The sequence below is a fragment of the Miscanthus floridulus genome, chromosome 8 (genome assembly GCF_019320115.1).
Source record: "Miscanthus floridulus cultivar M001 chromosome 8, ASM1932011v1, whole genome shotgun sequence".
NCBI lineage: Eukaryota > Viridiplantae > Streptophyta > Magnoliopsida > Poales > Poaceae > Miscanthus > Miscanthus floridulus.
Window position 1 is genome coordinate 201,035,232 of NC_089587.1, and position 14,620 is coordinate 201,049,851.

The 14,620-nt window shown below is 43.1% G+C and overlaps 1 protein-coding gene and 1 long non-coding RNA gene across 4 annotated transcripts; one reads left to right on the forward strand and one right to left on the reverse strand.

Moving 5' to 3' along the window:
- Nucleotides 1-453: 453 nt before the first annotated feature.
- LOC136474577 (uncharacterized) lies at nt 454-2,977 on the reverse strand. Of its 3 annotated transcripts, none has more exons than XR_010762959.1 (4): nt 2,120-2,977; nt 1,835-1,991; nt 745-1,205; nt 454-651 (listed from the first exon to the last, which is right to left on the reverse strand). It is a non-coding gene; the product is annotated as an uncharacterized lncRNA (long non-coding RNA). The 3 variants fall into 3 exon arrangements; XR_010762960.1 differs by having other exon boundaries at nt 745-906; nt 1,044-1,205; nt 1,835-2,977; XR_010762958.1 differs by having other exon boundaries at nt 1,835-2,977.
- A 350-nt stretch (nt 2,978-3,327) lies between these two features.
- On the forward strand, nt 3,328-3,780 carry LOC136470496 (uncharacterized). Its single transcript, XM_066468327.1, has 2 exons — nt 3,328-3,433; nt 3,551-3,780. The coding sequence occupies exons 1-2, from the start codon at nt 3,328-3,330 to the stop codon at nt 3,778-3,780; spliced, it is 336 nt and encodes a 111-aa protein (XP_066324424.1).
- The last annotated feature ends 10,840 nt before the right edge of the window (nt 3,781-14,620 follow it).

Sequence of the window (14,620 nt, forward strand, 5' to 3'; positions counted from 1 at the left end):
GGGTTTATTCTACCCTCTTGCAAGTGACAGACGGATGCTAGAGCTAACTCTTGTGTGTGGATTACTTCTGGTGGGTTCAGAGAGGATTCCTTTACGATGCGATCATAGTTTTTATTTATAACTCTCACTAAATATTTTTATAAATAGAAGTTTTATAATCTGTTGTCATAGTTTAAATATCAATGCTTCATCATGTCATGAATAGATATTTATTTTCGCTGTAACTCTGATCACATATTTATATTCCGCTGTTAAATTAAATTGTTCATAACTCTGATAATATGATCATATTTCGCTAATATAAATAATAAATATTATACTCTGATGTTGCATGGAAAGTGATGTAAGAAATGGCTAAAATCTTGTAAGCTTTATTCTCTCATTTTTTATCGTGATGGAAAAATATGGATTTTCGGGTTCTCCCATGAGGTGTGTTCGACGGAACTGCGTAATTTAGTGTCATCTCTTGAATACTTAGTGTCTAATGGAAGACAAGTACTTTTGGAAGGCATTAGATTAGGCGGTTCTGCTACAAAACTTTTCCCACAGAAAATCTAAGGCAAATTGTCGAATCTTCATGGATGTACTAATGGATTTACCAAAATTACACTTCAAGTTCTCAATCAACCACTCAGCCTCCTTTCTGATACCCTGATGGTGCAAATAAATTGATCAAAGTCATGTAACACAAACTTCAGACAAGTGTACCAGAATGTGGTTAGGTGAAGGCAGGCAGGCACGCACCAGAAGGGCAGCAGCAATATGAGAAGACCACTTCCGACAGGTAATAAAAAGATCAGCAGCAGCAACCCGGATGTTATGGCAAAAGGTGTACTCATCATCGGTAAAAATACGCCGCCCATGCCTCAGCCATTCACAAATCAACTCAGCCTCCTTAGCAAGACACTTGAAACCATCCATCATTTTTTTTTTTTTGCAAATAACCAATACAAGAAAGTAGTGAGCATCTCTTTCAATCATTAAAACAGAATCAATATGGTAATCAATCAATCAAACTAAACAACCAGGAGATTGAGATGTACCTCAGCAGCAACGAAGGCATATGGATGTTCTATTTCACCTTTTCCTTTAATCGCAAAATGCATATAGCTAACAATGCATTTATTCACTATGGAACCATGAATACTACTACAGGCGTGTGAATTCACACACAAGGACATCATGCTGTTCTCCTTATCCAAACACTTTCAAAGAAAGAAACCATCATTACTTATGCATATCATTCCCAATAAGTACTTCAAAGATAAATGGTGTAATTTAAGTGAATCCTGTTGTGCATATAAAGGAAGGAGCTACGGAGCAATTACAAAAACCGCCTCACATGGGCGCTGAAGTTAGCGTCACAGCATTTCAGCCCAAATGAATGAAGCAACAAGGCTGGGCATAGGTTCAAACGCTTAAAAAAAGTGAAAATACCCAAAGAAAGGCCCCATTTGGATTGGAGGTTTCTGTACAGAGAGTATTCCACATTGGAAGATTTGACTGTACCCACAATAGGCCTTTTCTCATGACAGACTAATTGTAATTATTTGGTTCCTATTTATTCACGAAGAGGCACAAAATGGATCACACAGTTGCATCATGAGTCCATAAAAGTACGTTAACAACAGTTAAAATCATGTTTGTTAACACTTAGACAGTTGGTATGAATTTTGTATTAGAGTCGTCAGTAAATTTGTATTGGACAAATCCAATGACTTACCTTTTTAGCATAGTTTCTTTAAAAGAAATACAAATTCCGGATAGAGTTTTGTGACCCAACACAGCAACTTTGTACTGATTTCGTAGATAAGCAGAGAATTGAGCTGGTTACCATGGAGGCAGTATCAGCAAGGGATGCAACAGGAGCAGGACCTCTATGAGAGTTGTAAAACCAGTCAAGGTAGGCATTGTACTGCTGCAAGGCAGTTGGATTAGTGTTTTTAAGTCACAAGGAAGTAGTCTGTCCATTTCCAGTTATTTGAATTCATCTGATTTCGCCATCAGGAAGCCACGAGAGGACATATGAAAGGAAAAAAAAACAGTTAACGTGGTGAATGGTAGAGAGAAATTAAACAAACCAAAGGAAAAGATGCTCAAATAACGAATCATTAGTTACCAGGGAAATTTATAAGATCCAGCGGCGGTCGGGAAGATTGACCTATGTGCGTCGCCTCAAAATTGGAGACTTGGGCAACTTGTCCTAGACCGCCTGATGCGCCTTGTATGGGATCGGCATCGAATCGGATCTCGCACTTGTCCAACATTGACGCAGCTTCGACCTTGCTCGAGGAGGTTAGGGTTTGACATGTGCGGCGCAGGGTGACACGGGAGCGACCACGCTTAAGTTTACTGATATTCTTCATGGGCGCAGAGCGACGGATCTGGCGTCCCCTCTCCCCCATTCGCAGTCGCACAGGATTGGGATGGGAGAGAATGAAGTGGATGAGGCGAGGGAAAGGGAGAGGGAGCGGAGGAAGGAGAGGACGACGACGGCGCAACAACTTCACCATGGACGCCAACCGATCGATTGCGTGTGCGTCTTCTAGTCTAGGCCTCTAGGGTTTGGGGAGGGGACGGATGGAGAGGAGAAGGCGAGAGGAGCAGAGGTTAACAACTCCCTAGGTGGCCGAATAGGCGGTGCCGCCCTAGGCCTGCCATGTCGCAGCCCAGTAATGAGACGGGCCGCCAGCGCCGTCGCCGTCGCATCACCTTCCCGACCAACCCGTCCACGGTGTTGAAAACTGCCATCTCCACCACCATGCTCGATGCTCGGCCCCGCCGGTGAGCGCGCGTGCTCAGCACCGGTCCCATCGCAGTCCAGCGCACACAGAGCAAGGGCACGACGGCGCTGGCGTGGGACGGGGGGCGCTTGGTCACTGGCCGCGGCGAGGAAGGGCACGACGCGGCTCCAAAGTTTGGTCGTGGGTAGGAGACACTTGGTCGCTGGCAGCTGTGCCTATCGCGCGTGTCCAGCCCCATCTACATCCCCTGCAAGGTATTTTGGGTTTAGGCTTAGACTAGAGGGATATTTAACTTTTTGCCATCCTCATGGATACTGCTCCTTTAAAAATCACTATTAGAATATCACCTATATTTTTGTCATCGATGAGAGAAGCTTTGTTTAGTTTTTGTCAATTTTGCTGACGTGCCTACCAGGGTGTTGAGGCCATGCAAAAAGAGTGAGATGCCCCTCTCCCTTATCCTTTGTTGTGCGCTCTGATTGCACGACCCAGCCCAGCCCGTCCACTTCGCCGTGCAAGGACGACGAGGCGTAGCATCCCGCCGCAACCTCCGCCCGTGACCATAGCTCGCCAATTGGCAAGGATGAAGATTGTGATCGTATTGGTGCTGCTGTTTTCTATCCTCGTCTCGTCCACCGTGGAGAAGTTCGATTTCTTCTACCTTATTCAACAGGTGATGACAGTGCATTGCACGCATACATGCCTTGACCGGAGATCGATCGATCAACCTTTGATGAATGTAATCCAGCGACGACAAATCTAATCTAATCGGGTCTTCCTGACTTCCTGTTGATGCATGCATGCAGTGGTCTGTGGCAGGGCTGCTACTTCCCGGACACGGGCAAGCCGGCGGCGGGCTGTAGGCCTGTGGCCTGAGGTCTGGGGATCCCGGACCTGGAGCAGCACGAGCGCTCAAGGGCCCAAGGCGAAGCACGACCTGGCCGCGATACTCACGGGCGTCGGTATCCTGCCGTCGGACACCGAGACGTACCCACTGAGCAGCGTCAGGGACGCCATCGTGCAGGGGACCGTGTAAACGGTGAACCTGGATCAGTGCAACCACGATGCGGACGGCCAAGCGCAGCTGTTCCAGGTGTACCAGTGAATGGACTAGGAGCTTACAAATTTCAGAGGAAGATATACGTATATAGGCCCTGTTTGGCATGACTTTAACTTTGGATGAAGCTGCTCCACTCCAGAACTCCAGGTGGAGCTAGCTCTGGGTGGAGTTGAGCTGTCTGATGGAGGTGTTTGGTTGAGAGGGTATCCCCATCTCTAGAAAAGAGGAATTTGAGGGTAGATTGTCATTCTTGCCCCTGGTTCAACTTGAACTACTTCTCACAAATATGAAATGAAAGTACATGCAGTGAAGTCCAAAATAATAATAAATTACATGTCATTTACCTAGAATCAAAATTACGAAATAAGTTCATAGTTTGAAAATAAGGTCGTTACAATAATCATTGCACTAGTTCCATGCTAGGACGATGGATGTAGCCATACTATCACCAAAGGTGTCCATAGTCACAAAGCTTGATTCTAAAGTTGATCCATCAGAGGCATGTTAAGACACATCATACTTGTTGTACCTTTCCGAAATAGTAGGCATGTAGGTAGGATCTCTATCAAAATTAGCAAAGTCCACATCAACACTAGCATGTTCATGTATGAAATTGTGTAGGGCCATGGTAGCAGCAACAATCTTCTTTTGTGTGACCATTGAATAACCAGGCATCTTGCAAAGGATTTGCCATTTTATTTTTAATACTCCAAATGAGCGCTCAATAACATTACGAACAGATGAGTGTATACGGTTGAACTTCTCTTTTGGAGTATTTGGTTCCATACTTCGATGCCACTCGGGTAAGTGGTATCTTTCACCCTTGTATGGAGCTAGGTACCCTCGGACGATTAGGATAGCCCGCATCTACAACATAGTGCTTGCCTACACATATGTAAAATAAGATAAGTTTGTGCATACAAATATGAATAAGAACGTAAGGAAAAATATTTACCTTGAGGAGGATGTGGGAAGACATCTATATCTGCTTCCAATCCATGGTACAATACACTTGTGTCATACAAAGAACCCGGTTGACCCACAGCCACATAGGTGAAACGCATATCAAAATCACAAATGGCAAGCACATTTTGAGTTGCAATTCCAGTCTTACCAATATATCGCACTTATTCTTCAGGTGATAAAGACACGAATATGGGTTCCATCAAGTGCATCAATGCAATCCTTAAAGTGTGGATATGCTCTCTTGTCATTCCTAATCCTCTTGTGCACATTGCAAAAATTAGGATATGTTGGTCTCAAGAAATATTGTGCCATGGCAACCACACAATCTAGAACTTCATTAAATTTTCTACTAATGGTTTCACCTGAATGTTTGAACTTATTTTGTCCTCTTCTCTTTGACTCACAACCACCACAAGTGAATAGAAAAATTGCCAGCATTTCATATGTATTCATGTGTTTCGATGGTTTTAATTCGTACCTCTCGACCAACACATCATGAAGATCATGAAAATAACCTCATTCATCCGAAGCATTTGATGACACTCTCCTAGGAGCGTTTATCGTCTCCAGCAGCCATCCAATTCCACTTTGTTGTGAACACATAAACCTCGGCGGTGCCTTGTCCATATACAAGTCATGATAACTTCGTGCTAGTTTAGCACTAGGTCTCAACCATTTTTTAAAAAAATCCCCATCATCACTGAGAGTCATCAGACTCACTTGAAGACATATGTGAACATTGACATAAACAAAATGTAAGATACAACTACCATACATAAATGAAGTGCAAGAAAATAAAATGTGGCATACATCAATGGCATCACAAGAAAATAAAATGTGGCATACATAAATGACATCACTCTCACTGCCATTTCTACTTTTCATATTTGTCATTGTATTTCCTCCTAAGCCAATTGAACCTAATCTCATTAGTAGGCAAGGTCATGAACATCTCCCTTTGCTCCTTCTTCACAAATAGTTCAGATGCAATGTAATGTTCATTGCTATCATAGCTGGCCCCACAAGCAATCACAACCTCCATCACTTCATCAATAGAATATTTTTCCATGTCTCTTTGAAACATATTCATTGGCTGAACTTGCCATACTTGTTACTGCTTCTTGAATTAGGAGTGCATTACCAGACTTCGCCTTCTTGTCCACTTCTTTCAACAGGACCTTGCCAAACTCTTGCCACTCATAGGTGGAGGAGAAATACCATTCTCCTCCTCTTGTGTTTCAGCAACAAAATCATCATCTTATGACTCATCTTGTGTGTCATCAACATTTTCTGTTGCTTCAACATTCACAACATGAGGAGACCAATGATCAAAACCAACAATAGTGATGTCAGCAAAACACTTGGCTAATTCATCTTCATTCTCAAGGCCCTTCTTTTTAAACTTTCCATAACCCAGAATGTCCCGAAATAAGCAAAACAACACATATTTTTGAACCAACTTACAGCTCTAGCTTTTTTTCACCATTCATCATCCATAGCAATAGTCTTCTTTATAGGGTCCCAGCCAGTCCTTGATTTGCCTCAGCATTAGTTTCTTCCATGCCTTAAAATCTTCCTTCAACTTATCCCACTTGTTCTTGATCTGACTCTTGGTAGCCACAATTCTAGTCCTATCTTTGAACCCTTTCTCAACCTTCAGCATAACCAAGTGCATTCAAGTGTGTGTTTGGCCAATTTCCTTTTCCAACTTGTTTGGCAAACAACATACAGAGCACCCGAGTGTTCTCCAAGTTTTAATCAATTTCAGGCATCTATCCAACTCACAAATTTCATATTAGAAGCCATTAATCTACTTCACTGAAATGGTACTGTCCATATTTGTAGTACAGACAATAAATTTTGGATTGCAAAATATCTACTGTGAATCTAGGATTGCAGAATAGCACACAGTTCACTCCCACAAATCCAGCCTCTAATCATACTGTGAATCAATTTTTGAATCAAAACCGAAAAAAATACCTTGTTCTGCGGCCGACGGGGGATGTCGATGCTGGTGACGGGCGCTTCTTAGGGCGACCTCACTGGGAGCGGTAGATTCGCGCGTCCCCCATGCAGAGGAGGCCGCCAGGGTTTGCGACCAGGGCAGGGATGTCGGTGTTGGTGACGGGCACGGCCGGCTTCGTTGGCACGCACTGCTCGCTCGCGCTCGGATTGACGACGGCCAGGAGGGGCTCCAGCGTCTGGCGCCGTGGGTGGACGGCAGCCACCGGTGTGGGTGGCGGCGGCCGAAACCCTAGCGGCGTCCGTGCTCGGGAGAAGAAGCGAGTAGTCGGCGTTGGAGGAAATAGGCGCGGGACGGAGAAAAACAGGCACGGGGGAATCTCAGAGGAAAAGAAGGAACCATTTTTTTTGTATAACCTCCACAAGGAGGTTCAAAAGAGGTGGTTTTGGAGTTACAAAAGATGTGCTCCAAAACTCCACCCCCATTTGCACTATAGCTCCATGGAGTTGGCAGCTCCAAGGAGTTTTGGAGCTAGGGTGTTTGGCTGGAGTTTTTGATGGAGTTGCTGGAGTTCTGGAGTGGAGCCATGCCAAACAGGCCCATAGATATGCAGTGATCTGTGATGTCATAGAAAATTGCAATGAATAATGGGTCATCAGGAATAACTCGGGCCAAGGGAGCGGGCTGCTGCCTGTTGGAGCCGCCACTGAAGCTGGACGACGCGTCGACGCCGTGGCGCTGCAACCGTCCACCTGCAGGTTGGCCGCGTTGACTTGAGGAGCCTCGCGATGCTGATGTCGGCGAGCACCCTGTCCCCGGAGCTTGATGTCATCGCCTGGGCCGGACCCGCAGATCGGGAGTACGTGGGGAATTGGGGAGCAAGGCGGCGTCTCGCAGCATGGCCGCGCGGTGGAACCGGATCGGCTGCAGCGCATTGAGCGGTGAGCGAACCCACGCTTGGCCACGTCAGGAAGAATGCTCGAATGTCAGGCAGCGACAGACACCTGAGTTGCCGCCTCCCCCTCGCCGTCGGTGCCGTCAGCGGGGCGCGAGCTCTGGTCACAGGGCGTCCTTGCACGGCGAAGTGGACGGGCTGGGCTGGGTCGTGCAATCAAAGCTCACAAGGATAAGGGAGGGGCATCTCGGTCTTTTTCCATGGCCTCAACACCCTGTCAGGTTGGCGTGTCTCGCCACAGTCAGCGAAATTGATAAGAACTGAACAAAGTTTCTTTCATCGGTGACAAAAATGTAGGTGCCATTCTAATAGTGGTTTTTGTAGGAGCGGATAGAAAAAAGTTAAATATCCCTAGACTAGACGCCCTAGAGGCCTTAGACTAGACGAGTAGACGCACACGATCCGTTGGCATCAATGGTGAAGCCGTCGCGTCGTAGTCATCCTCTCCTTCCTCCGCTCCCTCTCCCTCGCCTCATCCGCTTCATTCTCTCCCATCCCCATCCCGTGCGACTAGCGAATGGGGGAGAGGGGATGCCAGATCCAGCGCTCGGCGCCCATGGAGAATATATCAGTAAACTTAAGCGTGGTCATTCCCGTGTCACCCCGCGCAACACTTGTCAAACCCTAACCTCCTCGAGCAAGGTCGAAGCTACATCAATGTCGGGCAAGTGTGAGATCCGATTCGATGCCGATCCCATCCAAGGCGCATCAGGCGGTCCATGACAAGTCGGCCAAGTCTCCAATTTTGAGGAGATGACGCACACAGGTTCTTCTTCCCCACCGCTGCTGGATCTTTTAAATTGCCCTGATAACTAATGATTCGTTATTTGAGCATCTTTTCCTTTGGTTTGTTTAATTTCCTTCTACTTCACCATGTTAACTGTTTTTTTTTTTCCTTCAAATGTCCTCTCGTGGCTTCCCGATAGCGAAATCAGATGAATTCAAATCACTGGAAAGGGACAGACTACTTCCCTGTGACTTAAAAACCACTAGTCCAAGTGCCTTGCAGCACTACGATGCCGACCTTCACTGGTTTTACTACTCTTATAGAGCTCCTGCTCCTGTTGCACCGTACGATGCCTACCATCACTGGTTTTACTACTCTCATAGAGCTCCTGCTCCTGTTGCATCGCTTGCTGATGCTGCCTCCATGGTAACCTGCTCAATTCTCTGCTTATCTCTACGAAATCAGTACAGAGTTGCTGTGTTGGGTCACGAAACTCTATACGAAATTGTATTTCTTTTAAAGAAACTATGCTAAAAATGTAAGTCATTGGATTTGTCCAATACAAATGTACCGATGACTCTAATACAAAATTCATACCAACTGTCTAAGGGTTAACAGACATGATTTTAACTGTCAACGTACTTTTATGGACACCTGATGCAACCGTGTGATCCATTTTGTGCCTCTTCGTGAATAAATAGGAACCAAATAATTATAATTAGACTGTCATGATAAAAGCCCTATTCTAGGGTACAATCAAATCTTCCAAGAATTATAATTAGACTGTCATGAGAAAAGACCTATTCTGGGTACATGCCAAATCTTCCAATGCGGAATACTCTCTGTACAGATACCTCCAATCCAAATGGGGCTTCACTATGAAACAATTCTTTGGGTATTTTCACTTTTTTAAGCGTTTGAACCGCCCAGCCCTGTTGCTTCATTCATTGGCCTGACTTCTGTGACTGCTAACTGCAGCGCCCATGGGAGGCGGTTTTTGTAATTGCTCCGTAGCTCCTTCCTTTATATGCACAGCAGGATTCACTTAAATTACACCTTTTATCTTTGAAGTACTTATTGGGAATGATATGCATAAGTAATGATGGTTTCTTTCTTTGAAAGTGTTTGGATAAGAACAGCATGACGTCCTTGTGGGTCTCTGTAAACGCCTGTTGTAATTGGCATGGTTACACAGCGAGTAAATTCATTGTTGGCTATATACATATTGTGATTAAAGAAAAAGGTGAAATAGAACATTCATTTGGCATCGATGCTGCTAAGGTACATCTCAATCTCCTGGCTGTTTAGTTTGACTGGTTGATTACCATATTGATTCTCTTAATGATTGAAAGAGAGGCTCACTAGTTTCTTGTATCGATTATTTGCAAAAAAAATGATGGATGGTTTCAAGTGTATTGCTAAGGAGGCTGAGTTGATTTCTGAATGGCTGAGGCAGTGAGCGCCGTATTTTTACCAATGATGAGTACACTGCTTTGTGCCATGACATCCGGATTGTTGCTAGCTCAACTTTTTATTTCCCGTTGGAAGTGGTCTGTTCATATTGCTGCTGCCCTTCTGGTACGTGCATGCCGTCCTTCACCTAACCACATTCCTGGTACACTTTTCTGAAGTTTATGTTACATGACTTTGATCAATTTATTTGAGCCATCAGGGTATCAGAAAGGAGGCTGAGTGGTTGATTGAGAACTTGAAGTGTAATTCTGATGAATCCATTAGTACCTCCATGAAGATTCGACAATTTGCCTTGCATTTTGTGCGGAAAAAGCTTGGTGAGCTTGAACCATATAAAAATGAGAGCAGTGAAAGTGAAATTGGCCTCTGAGAGCGATGATGATGTCGCTGAAAGCGAAGATACAACTACATGGTACGGTGCATGTTCTGAAAAATATGCTCTTGATTTTTACTCGAATGGAGATATCAATCTCATGCTACAGTTGACTCACATGTATAGGTTTTGGTTGCCTTGCCAGGGGGATTGCTATGATGAAGACTACTTGAAATTTTATCGTTAAACGCATGCTGAGGTTTTGGTTTCTTGCCTAGGGGATTGCTATGATGAAGACTACTTGAAACTTTATCGTTAAACGCATGCTGAGACCAAATATATCAGCTGCTTTATTTTGATGAATTTTTCTAGGACAAACTATCTCTGATCTTTCTTATGCTGCTGCATCGGTCTACAGTCGTTCACTATGCAATGAATTTTCATTTTCTTTCAGCACAGTTATGTCTGATCTTAATATTGAACCTTTGTGTTGGAAGTGGCATGGCTGCGTCAACTGCTATAGAGGGCCACTAGTATGTACCATTTCAGTGGCAGGTTGGGAACCATATTTTTCTAGGGTTAATTCGATCCGTGTCATTGCAAATGTGCCTATTCAGATAAATGCAATTACATTTCGTCTATTTGTGGTCATGTCACTCAAATTCTACAAAATCGAAAGGGCCTTTTTTGTGCGGGGGACATCCCCAAAGTGTGATCTCGTGCACAACACACTGGACTCATTGATTTTATGGCCAGCACATGGTAAAAACACAACTTGGTCTACCACACATTCAACCTATCTACTATACCTAGATAGGAAAACTCCACTACAGGATTTTCCTGCGCTTTCACGAAGCCACATCATCTAAGGGACCCACAACCACAAGTTACTGCTTGGTTACAGCTGAAGCGTCCCTTCCCTTCCCATGCACTGATCAATCTACGGAATGTAAGGGGCTGACCAAAGTCACTATAATTTCAGCCATGCGAAAATACTTTCGAATAACTTTTCTTGAAACGGATCAGCAGAGAGAGAACAGAGCAGAAACGCATTGATGGTGACGTATCAAGTGGATGAGCAACTCAGGGGCCAGTAAATTAAACAATCAATTTGACCCTACAGCTTCCAATCCAACATCGAGTTCCATCTTCTAATCTGGTGACAACACTGATCGAGTCCTGGACTTCCGATCCAATATATAAGTGACGTCCATCAGTGAGCACTGTCATGGACCGCAGCGACACACACAGGATCTCCAAATCCTTTCCTCCGGCTCCTCCATGGGAAGCAGCAGGTGCTTTTTCTTGGCTTGGGGAACGTGATCAATCGGTGCTGCCGCCGGTCGTCGATGATCGCTTATATTGGATGCCGTCGAGTCGATGTTGCCGGTGGTGACGCGTCAAAGCCGCTACCGCTAGCAGTGGCGGATGCACGATGCGGGATAAGGGGGGGCTAAAACAATGGAGATATTGATTTGCATGAAGATTTAAGGGTGAAATCAAGCTTTTGCTACAGTGATTAGGCTTGAAATCAAGAAATTAGGGGGGCTGGAGCCCCCCCCCCAGCCCCCCTGTGGATCCGCCGCTGACCGCTAGGAAAGCTAGGAATATCATGGTAAGTATTCGTGTTACCTCTCATGCTTTCTAATTACTTCATTTCATTACGCAATGAGAGAACATTGATGCATGGTGTGTTTTCCCCCACCACATGCAGGAGCAGCAGGACATCGTCAACAATGCACGTAACGCTCTCACTACTACTACATACATTATATAAAATTAGAAATATATTTGGTTATTACAATCAGAAATCTCATTATTACTATGATCCAACGATGTATCTTCATGACTATGACTTATCCTTTCTAGATGGATTTTGTTTATTTTCATACGTACAAAACCACTAGGTAGCGTGCTCGTGCATTGGTACGGGATAACTAACAATTTATACTAAAAACACACAGATCGCACGATAAGATAACAATACTGTAAAAATTAAATACCAACGTTAAAGTGACATTTAATCCAAAAAGCAAAGTTTATGAATTTAACATAGTCACGGAGTGCGCGGCGTCGTAGGCTCACAAACTCTACTTTATAGACCTTTCTGTGATGCGGCTAAGATAATGTTTTATATTGACAGGAAAAAATCTCCGATATCCATTTCTTTCATTGTAATCCATTTATCTGGACGATGTTTGAAGTGAGGGCACGGTTACAGTTTTTAGTAGTTTTGCGATATTGTCCGAAGCTATGAGATGATTGATGTCTTGCAATGATCCTTTCATTAATTTAGTTTTCTATCTATGTTTAATTGTTTATTCAGTCTATTTTATATGCACGCCGATAGATAATGGATGACAAAATTCAAGCATCCATAATTTATCTCTTTGACTTTGAGCATGAGTTTTGTTTTTAATTTATCTCTTTGACTTTGAGCATGAGTTTTGTTTTTATTTTTAATTGATATATTGTCCTTTTGTTTTTACCGTAGCGTTAGCACGGGCATACATGAAAAACGAAATGTCTTTACACTGCAGAAATCTTTCAAGAAGATCATGCATAGATTATTCTTGTATTGAATATTATATATATACAATCACCTAAATATTCTAATTAAACTACAAAATTTTAAATTAGGATACGAGGTAAGACATGTAAACAGATATTTCAAAACTACTTGTAGAGTTCAAAAAACTTAATAAATAAATCCTTCTGGGGGCAATACAAATTCTCTCTAATCTTTCATTTGGTGTAGTTAGTGTTATCATAGTACCCGCATGTATTCATGGGAAATAAATCGTGGACAAAACGTGGACACTTTTTGGTGCAACATTTTAACATGGGTCCATCGTCCTGCCAATATCCTTGAGGCAGATCACATAAAGGATGAGAGTCCCTCTATGAGATTGCTCACAAGAGACTCAAACTTATATCTGATTATGGTAATGTTGAATTGCTTTGTATCAAAAGCATCATCAATGATAAACGGGGGACATAAGTTTTAGTATGCATAGTGGAGGAAAACTCAACCTTGGCCTTCTCAGCAGCTTTTCTAAACCTTTGCAGTGCTAACTTGTGCTTACTCAGATAGTCAAGAGGTGCACCATAAAATTATGCACCACTAAGAAAAGTGTCACCATTGGTTGCCTTGACCTGAAAAATGTGTCGAAATTAAGAATTACAACACCTAATTCAACATCTTGAAACAGACACTCAAGTGGATACCTTATTCTACAATATATGTCTGTGTGGAATAGTCCTAAAGTCACGTATATTTATACGGTGAGTATAACATATTTTATTTTAAAATTTTATGAGAGAATTTTTAAGACACGCAGTATTATCCATGTGACAGGCACTAATATTTACATATATACTCGAACTTGTGTGTACAAGATTATATGGAGATGCAACGAAACTTATTTATGGATTTATTGGCGCATGAAAGAAATGGATATCGAAGAATTCTTTCTGTCGATATAAAATATTATCTTAGCCATATCACGAAAAAGTCTATACAGTAGAGTTTGTGAACCTACGACGCCGCGCTCTCTGTGACTGTGTTAATTTCATGAACTTTGCTTTTTGAATTAAATGTCACTTTAACGTTATTATTTAATTTAACAGTATTATTATCTTATCGTGCGATCTGTGTGTTTTTAGTACAAAAGATTTAGTTGTCCCGTAGCAACGCACGGGCACGCTACGTGAAACAGCAAGCGAGGGCGATGGAACACGTGAGCGTGAAACCAAATGAAAGGAGAAAAAAGCTATCCCTTTTGCAAATGCAAAGAGGAGAAGTAATTAAATATAGGCAGATTTGGCAAGGTTCTCAGAAATGCAAAGAGGTTCCTTTTGTCTTAATTCTTTTTCCTTCTATGTTAATTTTCTTTCCTTTTGCTCGTTGCCATGTATGCTGGTGCATGCAAACATGCAATGTGTATATGGATAGCACAATAATTTTCTACTTCCTATTTTGCCGTGATTCCTCTATCACATGACAGGTAATATTCAATCAAGGAGAATTATACATGCGGGAGATGTCGTGAGATCGCAGGCGTGGACAGACGGATGAACCAAAACAAATGTCGCACCAAAAAATATCCACACTTTATTGTTTTTAGTTATAGGAGATAATTGTTGAGACTTCTGCACCAATCCAGAACAATTATCTATAGATCTCTCTATAAAATCCCCACGGCAACGCGCGTGGTATCATGTAGTTAAAATATAGAATTGAGCCTAGGAGAGGAAAGAGAGGGTTTTAGAATGACACTAATACACTTTATACTTTACTACTAGTTGATCTGCTGCCGTGTTATCACAACACGAATTGCTTGGAATTGTTAGATAATCTACTGCTTCCTTGTGTAAACACATGGCAGGGGAAGGCAGCGTTGAAAAGGCTCCCTGCTA

What these genes read in the sequence shown, in the direction of transcription:
- LOC136470496 (XM_066468327.1), top strand. Translation starts at nt 3,328, where the DNA reads ATGAAGATTGTGATCGTATTGGTGCTGCTGTTTTCTATCCTCGTCTCG. An exon ending in ACAGGTGATGACAGTGCATT is followed by an intron (nt 3,434 to 3,550) that starts GCACGCATACAT and finishes GCATGCATGCAG; the next exon opens with TGGTCTGTGGCAGGGCTGCT.